The sequence below is a fragment of the Aythya ferina genome (assembly GCF_964211825.1).
Source record: "Aythya ferina genome assembly, chromosome: 1".
Taxonomy (NCBI): Eukaryota; Metazoa; Chordata; class Aves; order Anseriformes; family Anatidae; genus Aythya; species Aythya ferina.
This window is the reverse complement of record NC_140296.1, coordinates 117,433,245-117,448,087: the sequence shown is the minus strand read 5'-3', so window position 1 is coordinate 117,448,087 and position 14,843 is coordinate 117,433,245. Positions and strand designations below refer to the sequence as shown.

Genomic DNA, 14,843 nt, shown 5'->3' with positions numbered 1-14,843 from the left:
CACAGGGTGTAGGAAAGCAGCAGCTCTCTCAGCTCCCTCCTGTCCATGCGTCAGCTCCTTGTGGAAACGTGTACTGAGGCCAACCCGCAATGGCAGGCAGCATTCACACCACTACAAAAAACGTGTCAGGGCTGCCTCCTGGGTGGCATTACCTGGAACTAGCTGGATACTGCATTCAGATGTATCTGAGCTAACAGCTGGTTTCACTGAGGTGACTTTTGGGCAGTGGTTTTGCATAAATATTCCCAAGGCTTCCCAGATGATGGTCTGCTGAGCAATAGCACAGGGCTCCTGAGGTATACAGTGCTGACTCCTCTGTTCTGGCTGCTCTGCTGAACTCTTAATGATTCAGGTAACACTGATAATCCCCGACATTACAAACAGGACACTCACAGGAATCAAAGGAAACCACCCTTTTAAACTCTGTCTTATGACATCTAACAGACTTTAGCTGGTATTTTCGATACCAAAAAGAATGCTTTTCCTTTTTCCACAAAACTACTAAACTACACTTTATATTAAACCACTGAGCTGCTCCGACACCCTTGAACAGTTTTCTTAGAATCAGACATTTCAGATACATCAAGACCAGCACTCTTTACCCTGGCTGGCTCTTTTAAGCTAGCTACACAACTGGCAGCAGCAGTACACGCACACTACACCACACCAAAACTGTAAATTGAACAGTCCCTCTGAGGTGAGGCACAGGAACAATACTGCTTTCCTGCCCATAAACTTTTGAGGCTAGCTTGGGTACCTGTACTACAATGTTGGATTCAGCAACACACACCAGCCCTTCTTTAATCCTCTGCAGATGTAGGTGCTTTCGATGTCATGACTGCCATTGCTTCCATTACCCTGAGAAAATGCAAATGATCAAGACTAGAATTACTTTACATATTTACAAAGGCAGAGGCTAACTCATCTAAAGAAAGCATGGTAACTAATCCATTTAGAAAACATTCTCAGAATGTGTGAGCTTGAGTAAGAGTATGAAAAATAGTACAAAGCTTTCCTGGAGAGTTTTCATATTTAGTGTTGCTGGCTTTTTCAAGTACTCAAACGCAATCAGAATTTGGATAGTATAAAAACTACCTGCTTTATCTCTCTGTCAAAATGTAATAGCTTTTCATGGTACGGCTATGTCAGCCTCTGCGTGACAAAGTATTCTAAACATTTAATTTCATTTTTTTTTGTATTAGTTCAAAGCATCAATTTTATATTCAATGCTGATTTCAGCACTGCAATTTGAATTTGCAACAGCTACAAATCTCCTTCTAAGCCTTTATGACAGCAAAATGCATAGCTAAGAAAGCATAATCACCATTTAAAGTTTATTAAAAAAAGCAAAACAACTCCTGGAATAAATTTCTCAAAGTAACCCTCAAAAATGAATGCCTCCCTTGATTTGGCTAGGACCTTTAGAGAAATATGTTGCATAAGAATACTGTTAATTCTTCATTTCCATCAGCCAGATTGCATCTGTTCAAAAGTATTTAGGAAAAGTATATTCTTGCTGGTAAAAAGAGGGGAAAGTAAAGACCAAGGTCCTGTCAACACCTCTGATAATAAAAAGCCAATTTTCTAACACTGTATTTCTGAAAAGGATATGTAACAGATGTGATTATCCAATTCATAGTACTTTACAGGATAACAGTCCTGAAATTCTGCTATAATGCACATAGTTTAAATTTTAGTTTTTCAGATACACTTTATTCAAAAAGCTAAATCCATCCATCTGTAGCTAAACAATGCAACATAGAAGTATACCTTAATTAAATACTTCTAACAAGGGGTTGCATGATGGCTTAAAAGCTCCCTGTTTTTCAGGAAAACAGCGTGACACCAAGATTACAAATTGTCTCCTGTGCCTGCACTACAGCAAGCGACTTCATGGTATGTGACAGGATTCTCCAGCAAAATTCCTGATCAGTTTAGCCGAGACAATCAGGTTAGACTAAGTCTTTTCACTCATTAGGTTTCTGTGCTTGCTGTTGCCAGCATTTCTCCATGACTGCCTTTTGCTTGTGTCCCTGGTAGCAGGAGCTCTCTGGTGAACCATGTCCCAAGAATAAGCACAGCCTGAGGCTGCTTAGCCTTCCAGCTGAGCAGATCAGCCCAGCACAGCTTGTCCTACTACCACCTCTTCCATCATCTAGTATTGTAAAATATTTAGACAAGAAAAATCAGGAAGTGAGGTCAACTGAAGTAATCTAACACTTCATTATTTACTCTGGCCATAATATATAAACTTATTTCTAGCATTCCTCCTTTTCTGAATCAGGTGAATACATCTTACCTTATTCGACAGTCTAAGGTGATCCTCATGCCTGTGCTTCATCTTTGGTGTTTCCCATTTCAATCCTCCTGGACAGATTTATTGCTGTTCGTCTTGGTTTTATTTGACCATCAACAGAAGCATTTTCTGCTCTTTTGAGATCTTCCATGTCTCATTCTACAATTCTTGCTTTTAAATCTAGAAGCCTATGAGTCCTTCTATTTTTATTTTTTTTTGGAAGGGGTTGCCAGAGGAAATATTACAACTCCCTTCACAACCAAGACAAGCGTGTTGCCACTGTAACTTTTGAGTCTTCGTAATTTTGTAAGGTATAGTACTTACTGAGTATTGTGACCTCATTTCAGGGTCAAATCCCAGGAGGGGAGTCCCAGAAAGAGAGAGATTGCTGTGAATCTGTCTGCCAGTTGACAGATACCTTTTAAAGTACACTCACGTTTTCATGATTCAGTCCTCCAGTGCTTGATGAAAAGCAGTTGTTGTGTTTTTGTTTTTGTTTTTGTTTTTTTTTTTTGTATATATATTTTTCCTGGAAGATTTATTTCCTACAAGTTATTTCTCTTCAGCCTTGTTTCTTGTGTCACGCTTGCCAACAGTACCCTAAATCAAACTCCATGAGTCAGATCTCTTTATGGAAGCCAGTTTCAGGTCCCACACAGCCAGATCGTAGCAGTTTCTTTTAGCTATGTTTAACATTTCATGAGTACAATTGAAAACAAATTGCAAAGTATACATTAAAGAGCCCTACAAAGATTGGTTTGCTTTTAAGTATCACACCACTCTACCATTTCAGTTAAACAGGGATTGATACAGGAAATGGAGACACAGATGTGTACAAAGAGCCCTGAGTCTGTCCAGTACTCCGCATAAAAGAGCACTGCCAGAAGTTATCTCTAGAGAGTTCTAGCAATTAAAAAGAAACAAACAAGCAAACAAAAAAGCAAACAAACAAACAAAAGCCACCAACAAAGGTACATGGAGTACAACTTGTCCCATGAACGCTTCTAGTATTCACCACGTTATCTGTTAAATGCTTATGGCTGGAACAATGTGGGCTGAGGCTGTTGGATCCAGGCATTTCCCCAACTATCACTCAGGCTGTCCACACTGTTAAGCAGAAAACTGAAAAGACTACAGAAAACTATGTCTGACAAGCCAAAAAGCAGACTTGCTTGCCACAAACACTGTGAACTAGCTGTGTGCCTTTTTAGAAACATATTTGAATTAAGAGAGACATACTAAGTACATACCTTAAATGCAGTAAGATGAACTATCTTACGCTTAGCTCACCAGTTATTTGTGGCAGAAGGGAAAAGAATGGTTGACAGTCGTGTTCAGCAACTTCTGGAGATTTTAATATCAAATGTATTGGCATTCGCATAGCACGTATCTAACATCAATCTACAAAGGTAATCCTTTACTGTTACAAAATCAATTTAGAAAAGTGTATACATAACTTTTGTTTTTAAATATCTATAAACCAGTCAATCTAAAAGAGAACAAATATTGCTTCATGATATAAACTAATTATACCGTAAGAAAAGTCCAAAGTATTTGTAGTAAGGGAACATTGAATATATTCATCAATTGAAAAGGTGTAGAGAAAGGGTACACATTTCTGCATTTTATCATTTATCTCTTTATAATAAATACAAAGATTATCCGTGTAAGTAATGGTGGTGATGAGATTTATTGGATCTAAGTCACAAAAACTCTGGGATGAGAGGGACAGATATTGGTGGGGGGTAGTGATAAGGATACAGAATTAAAGCAAAAACTAAGTCAAAAACACAAGGTAATTGAACTAGGCTGCCCACAGTTATACATAAAGTAACTGCACTCAGCAAATTAGGTTTTAAAATTGTTTCTATTCTCCAGAAGGAATGCTTCCTGGTTTGAGAAACAATGCTGGTTTTTGTCCTTTTTTTTTTTTTTTTTTTTTTTTGGATGACAGTACAGAACCTGAAATAATGACTGGATTTTCCAAACATTAGGTATCGGAGTTGCCGTGAGGGAAAGGGCCCTGAGAATTCTGTGATACCATAAAATTGTCCACACCTTTGGGTTGCCCTAAATTTTTATTTTTACTCTCTAGCCTACCTCCAGCTTTAACATCTCTGGTTTTGAAGATACGCTTATGACACAAGGTGGTTTTGGTGGTTCTCTGCAACATGGTTCTTCTGAAGCTTACTATGATACAAAGTTACTTACAGTGAGGAATAGGAGAAAGCATCCTCTTAAAACAGCCACCTTCTATCGTGTAGTAACTACAGAAAAAAAGTGTGCACATATCAAAATGTTATTAAAGTTTTCCATGATCACTGTCTGAGAAAAACTACGTAAGTCTATATGTAGACCACGATAAACTTGTGCTAGTTTATCAAATCAAGTCCTGAGTTCAAACACTTGAACATTTGGGCATCTTTACTCAATTCTCCTGAGCAAAGTATAAATCCTGTTTGTCTAATACATAAATGTAATGTCTTCAAGATATTACATGTAATAATGTCCTTTCTAAATAAAAACAGGCTTTCAGTGAAGTATCTCAAACTTATTGAGCCACAATCTACTTGCCTTTTTAATGCAAATGATGCCTTGATATTCACACGAATAATTCCCAAAAATAAGGCAAAGAAGAGTAAAAACTATTGCCTACATGTATTGTACCAGCATGTACTTTTAGAGCAAGATTTCTATAATTTGACATAAAAAAAATCACAGAAGACATTCAGAACAGTCTACTTCTGGCTTTAAAAGATTTCAGATCTCACTCTCAAGCAAATGTCTTCGCTTCACTGAAATCAATTTTTATGATGAAAATGCTCAGGGAGGAAAAAAATCAAAACCCAGCAGTCTCAAATCTCAGCAGAATATTCTGAAACATGCAGACTATTTCTGTATGTAATCAGAAACCAAACTAAAAAAAATACAGCTCTAAAAAGAGTCAATATCAGATACTTAAATTAAAACAATACATAGTATTCATTCTATCTGTACGAACTGCAAAGTAGAGACACAGTCTAATAGGGTCAAAATCCTGTCTTCAGGCCTGACTCCTACGTGCTCATCCAGCTCTGAGCTATGTTTAAGTAGAATTACAAAGAACAGGCTCCAAAAGATCAAAATATTTTTACATCTTTGTGGCACATACCTGTACACATTTTCATACTCCAAGTAAAAAAATCAGTTAACAACTTACATGTATTAGCTTTAACTTACATATTTACACGTATCTACAACATTCTCTTTTCAGCCCACAACTGCATCCAAATTATAATAATTCTTTAAATAAATATACAACAAACAAACAAAATACTTCTTGTGGTAATTTTTTTCTTCCTTGCAAGGGAGAAAGAGCCCAAATTCTGCTATGCAGAGTTCTAGTTACTTCATACAGCAACATCTTTGCCAGGTGAATCAAATCTGACTGATTTGATTATTAGCCACTGTGCTGTTGAAAGTGCAGTTGCAAGATCAGGTCTCGGATTTCTTCTCTTTTGCTTCTGATCAGCTGACGAGGAAACCACTTCTCCAGGTGCACTGGCTGTTCAAAGTTAACTATGGGATTCTAGTAACAACAAAAAAAAAAAGAGAGAAATATTTACAGCTTGAATTTCCTAGAGTGACCTTCAAAAACATTTTCAAAGCCTTCCGTTACTGCTGAGACCATGCATGCACAAACAAGTTACCACAAGACATAGTAACACAGCTCAAAGCTAAATTCTCGTTCCCCCACGGTAATCATATACATACAAACAACAAGCTACTCATGGTAAACACAAAACACATCATTTCTCTTAAAGATACTTCAGTTTAAGCTCATATTCAAGACTGATTCCAAGTACTGTAATACAACTGGACATGCACACTTCAGTCACAAGATGTGTATGATCACACTATTAGGAAGGGTCAAGCATACAGCAGCCAAGCAAGAGGAGGTTCTGAGGCCTCACACATGTTTTTTATTGTCATGAGCTGGTCTGTCTGATAGAATGGAACAAAGAAGCAAGAAAACTGCTAGCGGGTCTAGCAGGCCATGAGAGGGGAAAATTCGGAACAAAAGAGGATAGCAAGTTTAAATGGATGGAAGAGGTTGTTAGCTCTGGCAATAAGACTGCAATACCACAGCTCAATTGCCAAAGTTGTCTTTTTTTTTTTTTTTAGCTCCTCTCTCCCCTTGTCATTCTTTTACCATGCTTATATTTCACCTTCTCCTTCCTGTGAATAAAGTATACAATAAATTGAAAAAAAAAAAAAAGTGAGAAACCACATCATGATGTGCGGTCTATAAGCCATGTTCAGAACGAACTACAACCACCTGGCCTTGCTTCTGCAATGAGAACACAGCCACACTGTTAGAGAACAGGAAGCTCAGTAGCTTCGGTAAAAATAAAAAAATGTCTTCTACCTACACAATAGCTCAACCCCTCTATCAAAGAATAACTGAATGGATGAGGCTGTAAGAAACTTCTGGAGGTCACCTGGTTCAGACTCCCTCTTCAACAAGGGCCAACTAGAGCAGGTTGCCCAGGACCTCTCTAAAATGAAGAACCATGGATCTGACAGATGGATATCTCAGTGGGTAAGGAATTGGTGGGCTGGTCGCACTCCAAGACTCACAGGCAATGGCTCCATGTCCAGGTGGAGACCAGTGACGAGCAGTGTTCCTCAGGGGTCAGTCTGGGACAGGCGCTGTCTAACACCTTTGTCAGTGACATGGGCAGTGGGACTGAGCGCACTCTCAGCAAGCTACGGATGACACCGAGCTGTGTGGTGCAGTCAACACGCTGGAAGCAAGAGATGCCATCCAGAGGGACCTGGACAGGCCTGGGAGAACCTCATGACAGTCAGCAAGGTCAAACACAAGGTCCTGCACCTGGGCTGGTGCAACCCCAAGCACGAATATAGGCAGGGTAATGAGTGGACAGAGATGAGAACCACAGAGAAGGACTTGGACTGGTGGATGAAAAGCTCAACATGAGTCAGCAAGATGTGCATGCCGCCCAGAAAAAGCCAACCATATCTTGGGCTGCATCAAAACCAGTGTGGCCAGCAGGGTGAGGGAACTGATTGTCCGCCTCTGCTCTGCTCTTGTGAGATCCCGCCTCGAGTGATGTGTTTGGCTAAGGGGCCCCCAGCATAAGAAAGAGATAGACCTGTTAGAGCAGGTCCAGAGGAGGGCCATGGAGATGATCAGAGGGCTGAAGCACCACTCCTACGAAGACAAGCTAGGGGAGCTGGAGTTAACTAGCCTGGAGAAGAAAAGGCTCCAGGTAGATGTTACAGTGGCCTTCAAGTACTTAAAGGTGGCCTACAGGAAAGCTGAGGAGGGACTGTTTATCAGGGAGCGTAATGGTAGGACAGGGGATAACTTGTTTAAAACTAAAGGAGGGTAGGATTTAGATTAAATACACATTAGGAAGAAATTTTTCACATGATTGAGTGATGAGGCACTGACACAGGCTGCCCAGATGGAAGAAGAGTTGGGGAGATTCTAGAGACAATGTCTGAAGCCCAGTGGCTGCAGATGTTTAAAGGTATGTGCTGAACAGGAAAGAGAGGCTCCCTTAGCTCTGTGCGTTCTCTCTTAAGGATTCAACCTCTTTGCAGATGCAGTTGCCTGCACAGAGACACTCAAAGGCAAATGGAAAAGCTCAACAAAGTTCAAGAGGCTACAAGAGGACCTGCACAGGAAATATGTCTTTGCACCATCTGTAGGCCAGAAATGTGTAAACTACATAGGATCCAAATACATCCATATAGTTAGAGATCTTACATGTTTCAATGTAAATGCAGTATTAAACCACAGGGTCAGAAAAGCCTGCCTAAGAAACACAGGAGAAATTGTCTGTGCTCCAGATACAAAGACACCCTGCTACTACATGAAGAATGGGTTTTATCTATTCCTCATATGCCTTTGACAATTTTAGAGTCTGAGCATCATGTCTTCTATCTGAGCATTAGCCTAAGAAATAGAGGATTGAGGTAATTTTGGGAAAAAGGGAAGGTAGCTTCCATTAGTACCTGGAAGAAGCTTTCCACATATTGCAGCAAATACACCCCACAATCACTGCTGTTATCTTGTTTAGGCACCCGGGGACAGAAGTCAACCATTGTTGATTTACTGAATTCCCGACGTGTTTTTCTTTTAGCTTCCCATTCCACTTCAAGGTACCTATTGAAAAAAAAAAAAAAAAAAGACTAAGTTCAATGCGTTTTCGGATACTTCTCCGTATTGCCCTGGAGCTGAACAAAATGCTAAAATAGCTTTAATCATTTTCTTTCACAGAATCTGACAAATAAATTGGTGCAACAAAATTTCCAATACTTAATATTCTATCACACTCAGATGCAGCTTTACCACATAATAATGCAACACACAAAGGAAAGGATGTGTGAATTATTTAAAATCATAAAAAAGTCATTTGCACTGAGTTTATTCAAGCTTTTAGGATACTATGACGTTTTAAAAACTGAGCTTAAGGAAGAACTCAAGTAATCTTTCTTGGCTATCACCCAGATTTTTCTTGGGTTCAACTGAAGAAGCCAGCAGTATTTTTCTACCCTAAAAAAATTAGACCATTAAAAATTTAGAATTCACCTTTCGAGTAACTTCAGTTATAATTGCACCATTATAACCCTTACATAATACCATCGACTGAGTGCATCAACTTCCGCGTTTATTGTCAGTGAAATAAATCATAAGGAACCACTTGTATCAGCTCAATGTTCCTAAGTCCACTGGGCCTAATAGGATTCATCCCTGAATACCGAGGGTGTTGGCAGATGTTATAGCAGGACCTCTCTCAATTATCTACCAAAGGTCCTGAGAGTCTGGGGAGGTCCCCTCAGACTGTAAACTAGCCAATGTTATCCCAGTTTACAAGAAGAACGCAAGAGAAGGCCCTGGAAATTACAGACCTCTTAGATTAACTTTAATACCTGGAAAAATTACAGAGATTATCCTGGTTACCACTGAAAGGCAGTTAAACGATAACACAATCATCAGGCCCAGCAAACACAGGTTCACAAAAGAAAAGTTCTGTCTCACTGATTTGATATCCTTCTATGATAAGATCACCAAGGGAAAGCAGTGGATGTATTTTTCTGGATTTTACTAAGGCTTTTGATACCGTCACCTCAGGGTATCCTTCTGCACAAATTGTCCAACTGTGAGATGAGCAAGTACACGCTACACTGGATGATGAACTGGCTCCACGTTAGGCCCCAAAGACTCGTAGTGAATGGGGCTGCATCTGGCTGGCAGCTGATCACCAGTGGTGTTCCCCAGGGCTCAATTCTAGGGCTGTTTTTCACGTTTTTATCAGTGACCTGGATGCAGGAGTGGCAAGTTTGCCAATGATACTAAACTTGGAGTTGATGTTGACTTTCTGGAGGGAAGAGAGGCCTTGCAAGAGGGATCTGGATAGACTAGACCATTGGGAATCATCAACAGCATAAAGTTCTTGAAAGGTAAATGCCAGATGCTGCACCTGGGACACAGTAATGCCAGACAGAGGTAGAGACTGGGAAACGAGTGGCAGGAAAGCAGTTGTGCAGAGAGGGACCTGGGGGTGCTGGCTGACAGTGGGCTCCATATGAGCCAAGAGGGTGCCCCAGCAGCCAAAGTAAACTACAGGTAACTACAGCCAGGGTAAACGACATTTTGGGATGCATTCAATACAGCATGGCTAGCTGGTCAATAAAGGTGATTATCCCACTGTATTTAGCATTGGTATGGCACCTTAAAAACACTTTCCAATGCTGAACTGGAAGGGAAAAATTACTTTTAATTATTATTTATTCACAATTTCAAAAAGACCGTTCACATTACAATTTTTGCATTATATCTATTGCAGAACAAAGACAGCTTTCTGGCATAAATCTCTGTAATGCTGTTATAATATTGTTGTGGCTGTTTATGGGTTTTCTTTTAGCAACAGAAATATACATCTTTATAGAGGAAAGCAATTTGAACATAGAAATATGACCATCAGCATCTCTTTCACATAAATAGAAACTGTAGTTACTTACTCTCTCAAAACCTGAACTGTTTTCTGCACGGAACCAGCTTTCAAAGAATCTAAGATCAGTATACAAGGCCTGTAGACAATGACAAAAAAATCAGTTTAGTGTTTCACTACCAACACAAAGATTTTATTTTGAATACGGCTTAACGAGAGCATTAATAGCTGAACAAACCGACAAAAAAAAAAAAAAGCAAAACCAGACAAGTCCCTACATTTGTAGCTGTATGACAAATAGCTGAATCAATCACTGCAGAATTTCTTAATAAGCCCTTTAATGATACAAAAGTACTATGAAAACAGAAACATACCTTTTACAAATTTGCCTTTTGGAACTACTCAGGGAGATCTGGGAGAAGAGAAAATAAAATTAACCTTACAAAAATTACAACAAGTATAAACCCAAATGTTTTTACAGATTCAAAGGTAAAGCCAGAAAGACTCCCATTGCAGAAAGAGAGAAACTGCTAAGAAATGATTTTTTTAAATGTGAAACCATAGCATAGGCAACATAGATAGGTAAAGGACGATGCCAGGCTAATTCAAAGTGCCTTGGACATGCTGCAAGCCATGCAAATAATAACAGCAGCTGCAAAAAGGATAATGCAAAATCACTGGTCAAGTCTCAAAGCCTTCAGAAATTGAGTAATATGTTTCCTCTGTCAGCACAGAAAGGCACTTACTTTAGAAATACCTGCATCCAGGACTGAGGCAGAAGCAGCAATTTCATTGCCACCTAGTACAAAAGAACAAATGTATTAAGTCTTAAGAAAAGATTTCCTAACTGAAATATTTTCATTTTCAAATTCATTATTATTAGCATTCAAAAAACACAGTAAAATATAAACTAATTTTGTTTCCCTTCTGAATGTTTCAAAAGCGAAGTTACTGTGGGCATTCCTTCCTGATAAAATTCTTAATGAAATCAAAGAACTTTCTACTCATGATGGGATCTGAGCCACTACTTTACATGTCCCTTCCATTATTTTCCACACTTACTGGCAAAAAGAATGCAGTGCAGTCCTTGCTATGCATGGTAATACAAAAACGTATTACATCTGTCTTAACATAAGAGATACTTTTACAGACATTATCTCTCTCCCTCAAGGATTAAGAAACCATTAGAACTATATACAACTTAACGTAATTTTCTTCTAGGTCATTTACCTTTTGAGAATAAATTTCTGTTTGCGTCCATTTCTTCTTCTTCAGGAAAAGCCAACACTGAAGCAGTTACAGTGTTCTCACTCCCCTTCTCTGACTGAAGTGAATTCTGATAGGGACACTCCTCATATACAGCTTCTTCTAACCAAGGAAAACAGATAACTGCAATGTACCAATGAGACCTGCCCAGCAATGGGGAGAGGGGGGAAAAACGTCAAAATTCTATAACATTTGGTTCTGAAAAGGATATGAGAAATTTTTATAACATTGAGAACTCATAGACAACTGTTGGACAACACGTAACTGGTGTTGCAATGTTACTTCATGGCATCACACACAAATCCTCTCACTCACTTTTCATTATGGCATAACTGCCAAAATAAATATTAATTCCTTCCACAGCAAATTATAATTCCCTTATCACCCATCCAACTGTAAATAAAGTAAGGTAATAAAATAACCTATGATGGTAATCTCAGCTTTGAATACAGCTGAGGGTATGGCATGCCTCTAGCTTTATCTCTTTCTGCAGATACTTAACATATGCAACTCGCAATTACTATTCATCTTTGCTGGAACTTCCACATGCAGGACAGTTCTTCACCCAGGCCTAGGCACAGTATTCCTCCTGCTCCTTTTACCAATAACACCATGAGCTGCTGGAATTTCTTTATAGAAATATAACTTGCATGGGAATCATCATAATTATATGCAATTTATTTTGAAATATATAAAAGCATTTTGCAGTAAAACCAAGAAAAAAGATAAATAGTTTACTGAAAATGATAATTAATAAGTAACTTTTGGAAAGACTTTAAAATTACTCATCCCACACTTTGTGGTTACTTCTTCAAAATCTAATGTGCTCATTTCCAATTATCCAAGTCTACAGCCATAGATTTTAAATCATTGTAACATTCAAATATTTAATCTTTAAATATCAGAAAAGGTATTTAAAACACAGAGACTTACTCCTCATTCACAGGCACAAAGATATAATCTTTATTGAAGATGTTTATGTGACGAGTCCATGTTCTTACTCTTTTGTGTCTTCTTTGTGCCGCTCTGCGGAAACCAAATGACAATTACTGTTCAGTTTTGTTCTTTTTAGCTAGACTAAGGTACATGGATTAGCACTCCTACATATTCCCAATGCCTATATGCTTGTTCTATTTGTTCTTGACATTTCTCTGAGTGAAAAAATATACCAGCAGAACATGAAGCCCGTGACTAAACCCAAACAGAAAACCTGAATTTCCACATGTATCTCCTGATTGAGAACGGCTACAGGCCTTGAAATACAGTGAATTAAGTGTCCGTCTAGTTCCATGAGAAGGGTACGGACAGTCCAGCCTTGTAAAAGGAATCAGACCAAGGCACAACAGCTTTCTTAACATGGATCATTTTGTCTTCACCCCAGAACATTCAGGGTCAGAAGACAAGCACTTAAACTGATGGGAGACATTCTTAGAAACACAACTTGTATTTTTGAGACTTCTTTGAAAATACTTGAGAAGTCGCATTTTTCCTTTAACATAGGTTTCATGAGCAATGACTGTGACACAGAAATAAGATGGCACCCCTCTTTCTGCAAGTGGCCTAGTTCACCAAAAAATGAAAAAAATGGGGACTTCATTAATAGAAAAAAAATCAGTTCAGGGATAAAAAAACAACAACAAAACTTTGACAAGCGGAGTGATGAAAACAATATGAAAATACTTGGCAGATGATCACTGCAAGAAGCTTCACTCTCAAACACCAGTGTTGAGAAGAAACTGCAAGCATGCTACGGACAGTCCCAATGCTTGTATAGACTTAGCTGGAAGCGCAAAGCAATACAGGGTTCTTAAGCTCTTATTGACAACTTTTTGTGAAACTGTCCAACTCCAGGATGTTAGTGTAAAAAAATCCCATGTGTATACAGTTGATGTGCAAGAAAAATTTCTTAGTAAAATATTGGACAGTAATTTATTAGTAATATGTAGCATGAATCATGTGGTAAATCTAAAATTATTTCTAGATGTACAACTTCTTAAAATTATGTGCTACCTTGCAAAACTCTGAGTTTATAATAAAATGATCAAAATCTAAGTAATTGCCTAAAGCGAAGACTCTCAAAGTTGGAGAAAGGTAATTAACACTTTTATTCCTACTCTGTATGAATTGTGTACAGATTTTAATGAAGAACACAAGAATGCTTAAATAGTGAGCAACAACATTTAACCACTAGCCCTTTGGAGAACACTGATTACTGTTTTATGTGCTAATTTGGAGACAATCTGTGGAACGTCTGAATAGCAGCAACAAATAGCTTACTTCTGGTCAGCATGCCATCTGAAATTAACTTACGAAACTTTGGGATCTCCCTCAGAGTTCTTTTCTGTCCTGGTCAGGCACTTATAGAAGAAGCTGCTAAATATGTGTGTACGTTCAGCTAGATGTTTTGGAGCCTTCTCCAACAGCAGGTATCTACCAAAGAAAAAAGAAGGAAATTGTTATATTGCCTTTTTAGAAAGTATTATTACTGATAAAAACAAGAACGATTATTTTAATGATTTAGCAAACTCAGATTATACTTATCAGTTGTCTTCACAGCTGCTAATCATGCCAAACTTTTCTGTCTGCTCTACTTTGAACAGGCACATGGATGGACACCAGCTACTAAGAATACAGGTACATTTATCTCAAGTTTGTGCTCTGGTATCAATGCTGCTACGTTTATCTTCAAAGTTATGTTTCTGGGCTTTTCAACTAAGCCAGGATTAAAAATCTGGCCAAATATAAGCCTATGCAGTGCTATACTTCTGCATTTTCAAAAAGCATTGAACAGGTTAGTAGTACAAATTGTCCATTTTACTTCTACAGGCTATGCACATGAAAGTTGAGACATACATTCAGGAACTCGCTTTTTATGATTTTACTGTTGACCATTTTACTACCAACATTATCTTGAGTGTTTACTCTGTAATCCTAGAAGGCCAAAATTTTAATGATTTCAATGATCTTAAAATTTTAGCCACACTACACAAGGTGCCTCCAGCTTCACCTGATGACTTATGTAACACTGTCATTGATCATACAGTTTGCAGCACGATGAAAACTGAAAACATGGGAAGAAGTCTAAGAAATTTAAAAAGCAGAGGGCTTTCTGCAATAATTGCATTAAATTCCTTATTCAAATCTTTTTCTGGTAAGAAGGAGCTTTAGCTATTACAAGGGTCACGCTATGTGGTTTATTTTAGTTTAGAACAGAATATAGGAGGGCTTCGCTGTAAAACTACATCAAAACACTCTGGTACATGTTTCCTTCTAGCCTAAAGGAATGGGGAAGTTTTATCTGGCTTGTTATTGGTTAC

At 38.4% G+C, this 14,843-nt stretch overlaps 1 protein-coding gene across 16 annotated transcripts in view; it reads right to left on the bottom strand.

Annotated features, from left to right (window-relative positions):
- Positions 1-3,629: 3,629 nt before the first annotated feature.
- The window catches only part of SENP7 (SUMO specific peptidase 7), a 44,979-nt gene continuing 33,765 nt past the window's right edge, over positions 3,630-14,843 (bottom strand). For 15 of the 16 annotated variants that reach the window (XM_084522191.1, XM_084522206.1, XM_084522194.1 and 12 more), the window contains 8 exons: positions 13,837-13,956; positions 12,460-12,552; positions 11,491-11,669; positions 11,007-11,059; positions 10,635-10,672; positions 10,331-10,399; positions 8,321-8,471; positions 3,630-5,864 (listed from right to left, as the gene is read on the bottom strand). In XM_084522191.1, the coding sequence (XP_084378317.1) occupies positions 5,736-5,864; positions 8,321-8,471; positions 10,331-10,399; positions 10,635-10,672; positions 11,007-11,059; positions 11,491-11,669; positions 12,460-12,552; positions 13,837-13,956 (832 nt within the window). In that variant the 3' untranslated portion in view covers positions 3,630-5,735. The remainder of the gene's footprint in view (positions 5,865-8,320; positions 8,472-10,330; positions 10,400-10,634; positions 10,673-11,006; positions 11,060-11,490; positions 11,670-12,459; positions 12,553-13,836; positions 13,957-14,843) is intronic. The other variant, XM_084522201.1, reaches the window with a different exon arrangement.